The sequence below is a fragment of the Coregonus clupeaformis genome, chromosome 10 (genome assembly GCF_020615455.1).
Source record: "Coregonus clupeaformis isolate EN_2021a chromosome 10, ASM2061545v1, whole genome shotgun sequence".
NCBI classification, from domain to species: Eukaryota; Metazoa; Chordata; class Actinopteri; order Salmoniformes; family Salmonidae; genus Coregonus; species Coregonus clupeaformis.
In genome coordinates this window covers 39173001-39184668 of record NC_059201.1, presented here as the reverse complement: position 1 = coordinate 39184668, position 11668 = coordinate 39173001, and the positions used below count along the sequence as shown (strand labels likewise).

The window sequence follows — 11668 nt, the reverse complement described above, 5'->3', positions numbered from 1 at the left end:
AAGCATTTCGCTACATCCGCAATAACATCTGCTAAACACGTGTATGTGACAAATAAAATTTGATATACTAACTTCAATTTGTTGTGGCTAATTTTAGGTGGCTAACGCTAATGTTAGCTAGGTGGCTAACGTTAGCTAGGCTAGGGGTTAGTGGTTAAGGTTAGGGTTAAGGTTAGGGTTAGCTAACATGCTAAGTAGTTGCAAAGTAGCTAAAAAGTAGTAAGTAGTTGCAAAGTAGCTCATTAGCTAAAATGCTAAAGTTGTCTGTGATGAGGTTGGAACACGCAACCTTTGGGTTTCTAGACCTTCTTGTTACATTCACGACCAACCATGCTCCCTTTTGCTTTTGCCTTAAGTAACCTTCTGTCTTATGTAACCAAACAAAACATAACATATCATACTAATTTGAGTGTCCCGGATTTTCATTTACTATTTTCCGTCTAGTCTGAGACCAGCCTGCTATTCTACATATTCTATAAAGTGACACCGAAGATGTCGTACAGAGACAGAAGAGTAGACATTAAGCGATTAAACCAGACAAGAGGGAGACGGATACAGATAGAGGGTAAAATGTCGATAAAATAGAAAACAGATTCTATTTTTAAAAAACATTCATTTGACCTTGTTGGTCGTTATATTTATTTGTAAATGTAACACGTTTCCATTGAGTAAATGTCGATCAAACAAAATATCACAGTTTAAATACTGCAAAGAATAAAGGAATAAAACTGCTTATGGGAGTGCACAGCCCGGATGCAATAAGACCTAACTCACTATACAAACCAAATGAGAAAAGATTGTGCATTAATATGAAATAATTTTTAATATTCTTATATTGATTACAATCATTCCAGTTGCATGACAGAGACACCTTCACTGACAAAACATTATCTAAATATGAGAACCATAAAATATAGCAATTTACAACCTGTCACAAGACAGAACCTTTAATTAAATAATAAATGCACGGCACTGTACATAGACAATAGCAGCCTTGCTCATTCGCTTGGGATCAAACTAAAACCGCCATACAGTATCATTGAAATGTGAGTTTTCAGTCTTGATGCGTCCAATACCTGAAAATGTCTGAACAAGATCACTGTATGACCCCAAAGACCTCGGTTTACTTTATCAGTCACAAAGGTTTTTCTCCCTTCTCTCTTTATTCAGTTCTCAGGCTGTACTAACAATGCTGGTAGCTTTCGATGCTCCTGTAAGGATGTGATCATTCGTTCCAACCAGGTTCAGTAAATCTTCTTCTGTATTTTTCCCCAGTTTATGTCCAAATAGGGAGGTGAGATTAAGTTTGTGTTTTGCAATGCATCATACCAGGTCAGAATAATGTCTATAGATAAATATCGAGCGTTTGTGTTAAAAAAGTATTTGAGTTGCCATGCCAGTGAAATTGGACTGAATCAATTGGCATGCATGTGAGAGCTTGATTTAGATTTACAGACACTTTTCTTCTCCTTCACCCGCCGGTTCTGGAACCAGATGGTGACCTGGCGTTCGGAGAGATTAGTAGTGGCAGATATTCGCCGTCTCTTGTCTTTGGTGATGAACTTGCTGGCTGCATACTCTTTCTCTAGCTCCTTCAGTTGGATCTTGGTGTAAGGAACTCGCTTTTTGCGGCCTCGTCGGTAGCTGCTGACCTCTTGTTGCAAAGGGACGACATCTGAGAAAAGAAGGGCATAACACACTGAAGGGAAGGCCGAGAAAACAATCACCATTGTTAGCCTACAACAATTGAAAACGAGGAGAAACAATTTGAAAGTAATTGTCTGTATTTTTTCTATGTAGAACAATGCTATGTGAAAGCACCCAGCACTGATGCATTGAATTCAAATCATTGCATTTGGTGCATCTGGTCACTCCCGAGTGGCGCAGTGGTCTAAGGCACTGCATCGCAGTGCTAGCTGTGCCACTAGAGATCCTGGTTCGAGTCCAGGCTCTGTCGCAGCCGGCCGCGACCGGGAGACCCATGGGCGGCGCACAATTGGTCCAGCGTCATCCAAGGTAGGGGAGGGTTTGGCCGGCAGGGATGTGGGTTCGTTTCCCACGGGGGGGCAGTATGACAAAAAACAAACAAAAAAACATGTATGCATTCACTAACTGTAAATCGCTCTGGATAAGAGCGTCTGCTAAATTACGTAAATGTAAGTTCATGGTCCCCGTAGATTGGCTAGGATAATTTATTAAGATGGGCCTAAAATATTTGAAGTAGGCTATGGTTGGACTTAACTTATGTTACATCCCAATCATTATGGTTTAAAAATATATAATCTAAATATCTAAACGAGTTCAAAGAACGCAGGCTTTGGCCTAATGGTAAGGGAGCCCATTAACGACGCTGCATGGTCAATCCGCTGTCTGCATTGGCCGTGCAGCATTTACCGCAGCATTTAGGGCATTCATACGTATTGCGTTTAGCGGAGCAGTGCAGAGCTGTTGTGAAGGAAGTTGTCAAGGAAGTGAGTTTGTGTTTATACAGGACCTCCCACCTCCCACCTACCGTCAACCAGTCATGTTAATGCAGAGCTATACGGAGACCTCCGCATTGTTACACAATTTGAGATGCGCACGGCGATGTGGTACAGAGCTCAATTTGGCCTCTGCATGCCTCCAGAGGCTTCGCTATTGCGTCACACGATCCATACTGCGCCTCCGACCACATTTTCGGATCAAGCATGCCAGCCATCTCTAGGCCTACCATGATGACTATTTAGTCCAAACATAGATATTTAACCTATGCATATTCAAAATATAATTGGCATACTGATATTAAAACACTACGAATATTAAGCCTTAATAATCTGAATTGGGGCTATACAGTCACTTAGTCTATGAGAGCGCAGGAAAAGGCTGAGCATAACTAAGGCTATCTATATTGATAGCCCCTGATCTTAAACTTGAATGTAGCTTCAATTGATGTAATAAAGCTATATAACAAGACATCACATCCCATTCATTTAATCATGCGGATGAGTTGTGTGCATCAACCTCAGTAGGTTGGTTGGTTGGTTAACAGTTCTATCATATTTATCCTTAATACTAAGTTTTATTTCAGCGTTTTTAAGAGTGCATCCATGGCAGAGATGAGATGAGAGAAACGACTATTTTAATGAGGTAATGGACAACATGAGGAATATGTAACGGTACAACCAAACCCAAGACAATAAAAAAGAACTGTAGTCTATTTCAAAAACAGTAGGCCTATTCTGTGTTATGGGCATGTAGCGCCAAATCACACTGTCCCAATATTGACTATATTGGCCTACGACAAGTTTGGGGAAAGTGGTCATACAAGCTCCAAATGTCATGTGTGTCAACTTAACTAGATTGTGAATGATAAACCAATCGATCCAGGAATCCATGAGCTATTCTTAACAAGATGGAACGTGATACTGGTATTCAGAAATAGAATGTGCTATTCAATAGGGGCAATTGGCCTACCACATAACGAATGGATCAATTCGTTTCAACTAGACAATTTGAAAACACACACTTCAACGATCCTATTCTTGATTACCATTGATTTGGAAGTTAATTTGAAATATGAAATAAAGAAATTGAGAAAAAAAAAGGGTCTCGCAATTGCAAATAAACCCAAGGCGTGAAAATGGTGAGCTTCAATGCACCACTCCCTGTTGTAACTAGATTTACTGGCACTGAGAAAATATCAGTTATTTTAACGGGGAGTGCAACGGTGCCCTGCTCCAATCCATAAACCTCATTGTAGGCTACTATGAAATCAAAGGTCTTGTTTTTGCATTTAATCTGCTGTGGTCATATCGTGAAGCAGCCGTGAAGACGAATGATGGTAGGTTGAAGGAAACTAAATATTTTTGGTAAGGTTTTGTCATTCCAATCTGTTTTCTTTGCTTCTATATTTTGGCAGACTCATTTCTAGTCCCATATCCGGCTTTTGTAAAACGCCATGGCCTCCTCTCCGGACTTTAACTCAAGGATGAACATAAACAAACACGCTCACTACCCTGTGGTATTTTACATGGCATGGCTATACAAAGGAAATGGGTTTTAAATGCATAAATAAACTATATAATTAAAAGGAAATGTATCAATGTGACATCTATAAACATGTATCAAGAAAAGTACATTGGTTATTTCGATCCATTCTTATAAGACACCACAATGCAAGCCGTGTGGAATCTCTAGCCCCCCCCCACGATTTTTTTTTTTCATACCTGGGAAGGGCGACTTCCAGAGATGTGTTGACTGTGTTTGCTCTTTAGAACAGTACACCTGTCCATCCCAGCCATTAGATAGAGCCCAGTGCTGGTAGCCATCCATGGGAATCAAAGTTTCATGTCTCGGTTCCGGGTGCGCACTGATACCCGGAACCACCGACACGTCCAAGTAACCCGGGACAGTCTGGTATGAGCTGGCAAAACTCGGGTAAAATGCGAACTCCTTTGCCCGGCTTGACAGCTCTTCAGTGGGCAGTGCCGCGCTGGGTTCTGTATACTTCTCGGCGGGGTGGTAAGAGCATGGCTTCTGCTGCAAGTTTACGTTGTGCGAGTGTGACAACCGACACCCGTAATAAGGGCTTCCGAATGGGTAGCCATAACCAAGGGTGGCGCTGGAGGAAGTCTGGGGAGCGGGGCACTGTCGCCCAGTGTCCTGTGAGGGTATGTCCGAGTACACAGAACCCTGGTGGCTTAGGGTGCCGGAGTGTCGTCCCAACGCAGAGTGCGATATCAGTTCCCTGCAGTGGGTAGCAGGACAATTCCCGCTTAGTCCCTCCATGGATTGGTTTTTATTCGGATTACTTTCATTCAGGCTTTTTTCATATACGTACATCAAGGTGTCCGCCCAGCGTGGATGCAGAACCAGCGAAGTCGTCATATCACGGGTTGACAATGCTTTTTAAAAGTCAACTACTCCAAGACGGACACCTCATCTCCAAGCACATTTTTTTGCGCATGCGCAGCGCAATACCCAAGTGTCCAGTTCATTATTGAGACCCTGGGATCCGACGACACGTGATACGATAACGAGACCGACACGAGGGTGTGTTGGGCGTGGGGGCGAGGGGCTCATCCCTTTAAACCACCTCTGGTGTATGTTTCTTGATGGCAATTTTAAGTCCAGCGGATGCTCTCATTGGCTTGGGATATCATCGGCAAGTATCCTTAAAGGGGATATCGAACATCCCCAACAGTTTGAAGGTGGAGGAGGCCATGATCGTCATATTTTACAAAACGGAAATTAATTTCATCTGAACCACATAAAGTATGAATTCGCCAGGCCAGTGCTAGGCCTACTATTTAGATAGGCCTACGTCTGAGGATTTTCGATTCTTGATAAGGTAAAGATTACACTTGTCTGACGTATTTTGCTCTAACAATATTTGTATGTAATCAAACAGGCTTAGCTACATCAATTACAGTCTAATGTCAAACAACAACAGTGTATTTACTCAGAATTTCAAATCTTACCAGAATATTGTTGTAGAGCGCAGAATAACCCCCCCCCCATTCAAAATGGGATTGTAACCTATATCACTTTTGGTAGGAATTATCTTCCTGTTGCGGTAGGCTCGGTCAATAGCCTAATATCGAAAACTTTCTGTGGTCCTCTGTAGCTCAGCTGGTAGAGCACGGCGCTTGTAACGCCAAGGTAGTGGGTTCGATCCCTGGGACCACCCAAACACAAAAATGTATGCACGCATGACTGTAAGTCGCTTTGGATAAAAGCGTCTGCTAAATGGCATATTATTATTATTATTATAATTATCCATGCATAATGACAGCTTCATTTATTTAACTTGACTGACATTTTAAATGTTCAAATTCTCTGTGTGTGTATTTATATTTATATGTATGTATGTATGTATGTATGTATGTATGTATGTATGTATGTATGTATGTATGTATGTATGTATGTATAATATATATCAATCAATCAATCTCAAAACCTTGCCAGTAAACGACACCCTCAAGGTGGTCGACAAGATGCCCAATCTAATGCTAATACCAACATATTCTTTCCTCCAATAGACCTACTACTAACGCAAACAGGCAAATACAATTGACACAATAAACGATGGAAATAAAATACAAATATAAAGCAGAACCTCTCTCCACGGCACAGAGAAACCACTGTTTTGCCCAGTTGGATACTCAGAAAGTGGTTTGTTGAAACATGCAACTGCTTGGTCTGTATAATTTGGGGGTAGCCTAATAAACAGAAATTGCGGTGCAGTTTTGGCAAAACGCTGAAAATATTAAGAACATAGACTATTATCCATCCCTCCTAATACTTTTTTGGGTTATAGCAGTGGTCCATGCATATTCTCTAATCTAACGGAATGCATCTTCTCCAGTAGGCTAGTGAACAAAGATGTGTATTTATTTTCCCTAATACCAACAATCTGAGTTAGGGACAAGGCCTTGGTCTTGCACCCATGCTTGCATGCATCGGTCTCAACATTATTTAATTGGACAAAACGTTATTGACCAACCATAATACCTTATATTTCAGGTTTATTAATAAGTGCATATTCGATGTACAAAACTGAGTTAAAAGGTAGGCCTATTTGCCAAAAATGTAGGATATTGCTAAATTCTAAGTAATGTGTATGCACTGAGGGAACGTGTTACAGTCGCACTATAAACAAGAGTTGTGATTATTAGGCCCATCTAAAATCCCTGACAATTTTTGTAAAACGCAAGAAGGGCATCATGATGGTCAACAGGCAGTCTTATATAGCTAAATGCACCAGGTATGGGCTCTGTGTCAAAAATCAACATGAAACAAACCACATAACTTATAGGCTATTGGAATTGAAGAGATAAAGGGAATACAATCGTTGAAATATCTCTTCGGTTTGTCCCAGGAAATAGGAACTCATATCTGCCAGCGGAGATATATTGACGATTCATTCAAATGGCAGACACAAGGAAGTCCAAGGTCAAGGTAGGGAACGCAGACAAACATGGTCGTAATAAGTCTAGACAGGCAAGAATGAACTTCACAACCGCATTGTGGAGCTTACATGCAAACTCGCTGCAATTAGGAGAGGCAACAATGACGCTTCCGAGTAGCGGTTTCAGAAAACAAAATCTGGATGGAACAGTCGGCTTGCCATAGCCTATCAAACCAAATATTTAGCTATCGGAGAAACAACATCTGGGTATAGCAAAACAAAACATGCCTCTCATACTGTTTTTGTGAACACATAGGCCTTTTAGGCCTACTCACAATATACTCACATTTTCATTATGAGCAAGAGTGATACAAAATCAACCGTTGGCCTACTAATCCTTTTACGAAGAGTGAGGACGATAAAATCGATATAGTACCCTATTTAACAAACACTCATAGGCGGAATGCAATGTGTGCTTCACGTGGCCAATGTGATAAAGTTCGATATATTCCATCATATGATGAACACATGGGAATTTACTTTTTAAATTACAAGCAGTTGATATAGCGGAAATGTGTTTATATTTTATATGTAAAATGTCAAAATTGTAACATACACTAAATTATAAACCTAAATCAGCTTTGAGTTCAAATACTATTTTTGTGAAAGTCTGTCATCTTTAATTTATACAAGATAAACTTTTACGTATTTTTCTTTATCCATGGATGTTAAAAGTATAAGCCACCCTTTTGTAATTCTAAATTCACGACTTGAAAAGGCATATAGCCTATAGTAAGGTTTAGTTTATTTCCACGGTAAACAACATTGGCAGCTAAGAGCGGAATTCCATTGTACAGTCCATAATAAATAAACAAATCATATACATTCTGTCCCCCATTAAAACCAACAAAACAAGTAAAATATTTTATTTTCAGAATTTGGGAAGTTGTCGTGCATGGGTTTGGTATCAATGAAGCTAATATGCTTGCATATTAATTCCCAAGCATCCATTTCAAAGGGTTTAGTAGGCTAGTCTTGTATGCTAACATGTATGCAGGCCCTAACTTTAATCATTAACGTTAAGGAGCTACCGAGTATAACAACTTTTCATTTTTGTTATTTTTCCTTAATTCATATTTTTATTTATTTAAACCTACCTACATATCATGAGATAATACAAACTTTTCTGAAACCGACTGGATTGTTTAAACTTGTTTTGGATTGTTGGACCAACTAAGGTGAAATATATTTATCTCCCAAGCGTAGTATAGACCATATCAAGAATACGTTCTGTAATCATTAAAGCTACACTCTGTACGATGTGCATACCATCAAACATGGGCCCACACCAACAATAACGTAAACCTTGGGGCAATATTCCAAGGTGCATCCATAAATAGCACTTCCTAGGATTCGTACGATAGATACATTTATCATTTTAAAAAATCAAGTAGGCCTATCAACATTCCATGAGAGCAACATAATTGGAGTCCTCCTACATAATTTGTATACAAAGTTTACAAATGTCAAAAGAAACATGAGTAAGACATGACAGTTATAGCCTAATCTATAAGGCATATTCTTCCAAAACCAAGGGGTATATTCCATAGTTTTCAATGTGTTTAATGTATTTTTTTTTTGTAGGTTTAGGTTAGCCTCATTGAGATTATTTTTTTCTGCAAAAGAGACATACCATCATCTTAAATTACCAATGAGAATATGGAAATCATAGTTTTATATTCGGTGGTGTTTCCACATCTCTATTATGTGTGTTTTTGCGTGCTACGAAGCATAGGCCTATATGGCACTTTCCGGCACTTCGATTCAAGTTAAGACGCATAGGCTACTAATCACCTAATTTCATATAGATGCAACATGGCCTACACTTGTCCGAGTTATATTAATAACATGTATAGTCCCGGTGACATGTATGGACTGTCCCACAACATGTGGCATCATGCAAACAACAATAATACGTATAGTAAAGATTCATCCCTCCGGAAGATTTTTCATTGATCCTCAGCGGTGGATCACCCTTTACTCGACTCTGTAGTGTTCAAATGACAGCACTGTGCATGACGACCCCCTCATCAATACAATGTTGCTCCTATCTAAATTAGAGGATGAATTTAAAGTGAAGTTCGACTAACTGAAGAACAAACCCATTAAGACGCTTTGAGTATTCATTCAGTCTTTTTTTCTGGCAATACCTTCAAACCAGGGGCATGGGTGGGTAAGGTACGCTATTCAGTTCCAGTGAAGTGGGCAGACACTTTCTCCCCTGAAATACAAGGGGCGCCTTATGTAGGCCCATCAGAAACATGTCAAGTTGGTGAGACGAGTTTTCCATATATCCTTACCACCTTCACCAAGCTGTCGAATCTGTAATAACAGGTGGAGATTTGGTTTAAAACTAAGCTTGGTCATTGTAAAATTTGATTCATGGCACCAAATGATCAATGGTAAATAAGTCTAATCTAAAAATACAACTGGACTGTTGTAATATATAGCCTAATCAAAGCCGGCCCTGCTGCGTTTTAATGCGAATAGTACCAACACAACCTCACACGATTCGGCTCATCAGCCTATGTATAGGCTATGCCCGGGTAATTTATAATCTAAACCATGAACTGTGATGCACTGGTTTTGACAGTAGCCTTATTTGATTGAACATCCACCTCTGCAGAACCTGGATAGTAAATACGGTCCCGACATTTTTTTGTGTGGAAAAAGTGATGAAGTCTTGATTCATAAAAAACGTGAGATGGGGATTCTGGATTTATCTTGACCAGGGATCTTGGCGAACGTGTTTAAATCTTAACGGGAAATTAGGTTTTGATTTAGGCTACAGGGTTTCACTCACTTCTGAACGGGTGCCCGATCCACATACCTGAAACGTCAAAGTGGTGAGTATTATGTATACAAATCTATTTTGAATCGTTTTAAAACATGTCCACTGTCAAGTATGGACCGTTTTATGCAATAGAGCTGAACGTAACCAAATGTATAGTCTGTTTGTATGTGGTGGTTTGGTCGACAGCGCTCCATGGATTTCCCAGTCGAATTCATAAAAAGGCCACATTTTTTACATTTTTACATTTTAGTCATTTAGCAGACGCTCTTATCCAGAGCGACTTACAGTTAGTGATTACATATTTTTTTTATACTGGCCCCCCGTGGGAATCGAACCCACAACCCTGGCGTTGCAAACGCCATGCTCTATCAACTGAGCTACATCCCCGCCGGCCATTCCCTCCCCTACCCTAGACGACGCTGGGCCAATTGTGCGCCGCCCATGAGTCTCCCGGTCGCGGCCGGCTGCGACAGAGCCTGGATTCGAACCAGGATCTCTAGTGGCACAGTTAGCACTGCGATGCAGTGCCTTAGACCACTGCGCCACTCAGAAGACAATATATAGTATATTCAAGAATCTGAAATAAACTAAATCGTTATGAGATGATGTGCTTCCTATCGTTCAAAACTTGTAATTGATGCTCCAATAGTTGCATTAACATTGCCTGTCATATTCTACAGCATGGGCTCCAATTCCAAATCTGGAACATGATTCGTTACGCATAACATTAGTTAGTAGAAGTAGAAGGCACAGATCATGTCAGCATGGGTAACTGCAGCTTTATCAGTCAACCTAAATAGAGAGACAATGATAACGTCAGTACATAATTTAATCAACGACAGAAAGTGGCAGTTGTTGTATGTGGAAAATACCGTGCGCTTAATGATAAAACAGGCAACACTCCACGAGGAAGAATAACAGGCTTCCAGGCCATCAGACATCTCACATTAGCTATAAGAGAGGAAAAATACAGAAACTCATTCATTTCAGAGATATAAATATATATATATATATATATATATATATATATATATAGGCCTACAAGTTAATACAAAGGCTGTAACAGAAAAAGGCCCACTACGTATTTGTAGAAAGATTTACTATTATAATTATCCAGGCGAATAGTAAATGGTCTGGGAGCATATGAGATAATTGAAATCGTCCAAGTTCTGCACCCAACCTTCCATCACAAAAGGCCCGGGGTTATGATCCTTTATTGCCAATTTAGGCAACTGGAGGTTACCTTAATTAATATTTTACCAAATAACTGTAAACTCAGAAACGGGACAATTAAGATTCCTCTTACAATTTCAATTACATTCACCATCCTGAATTGTACAAAGGTAAAACGTGGTCCTCTGTAGCTCAGCTGGTAGAGCACGGCGCTTGTAACGCCAAGGTAGTGGGTTCGATCCCCCGGACCACCCATACACAAAAAAAAAAAAAAATGTATGCACGCATGATTGTAAGTCGCTTTGGATAAAAGCGTCTGCTAAATGGCATATTATTATTATAGATCGAACTGTGACACCTGGGGAGACGCAAACTATCTTAAGAGGTAGGCTATCTGTGTACTCGGGAACTTCATGCGTAAATTGGGCTACATTTGCATTAATTGGAGTAAAGCACAAATTTGCATTTGGCCAGAAGAGCATTTTAATTAGGCCTACATTAAATACCTAAAAGTAGTCAATTTCCTCATGTCTAAAGACCATTTGTGGGCTATGGTCAAACTGGACATATGAGGCTATTCAGACAATATTTGGCATTGGCACAAATCAACATAAACCGTTATTATGGTCACCATGTGCACTATACTCCATATGACATGGATTGGGCCCATCTTTTCTAATCAACATCATCCATTATTATGGCATGTTAAAACACTTACATTGCACTGTATTGGAGGTGGTTTTGTGTACCAT

The 11668-nt window shown here is 40.0% G+C and overlaps 1 protein-coding gene across 1 annotated transcript; it reads right to left on the bottom strand.

The window, feature by feature from the left end:
* Nucleotides 1–715: 715 nt before the first annotated feature.
* LOC121575910 (homeobox protein Hox-C13a-like) lies at nt 716–4873 on the bottom strand. The gene is made up of 2 exons (XM_041889204.2): nt 4206–4873; nt 716–1675 (listed from the first exon to the last, which is right to left on the bottom strand). Exons 1-2 carry the CDS (start codon nt 4864–4866, stop codon nt 1416–1418), a joined length of 921 nt encoding a protein of 306 aa, XP_041745138.1. The 5' UTR covers nt 4867–4873; the 3' UTR covers nt 716–1415.
* Nucleotides 4874–11668: the final 6795 nt, after the last annotated feature.

Coding starts and splice junctions, on each gene's coding strand:
- LOC121575910 (XM_041889204.2), bottom strand. CDS start 4,866: ATGACGACTTCGCTGGTTCTGCATCCACGCTGGGCGGACACCTTGATG. Junction 1,676..4,205: donor CTGGAAGTCGCCCTTCCCAG/GTATGAAAAAAA, acceptor TTCTTTTCTCAG/ATGTCGTCCCTTTGCAACAA.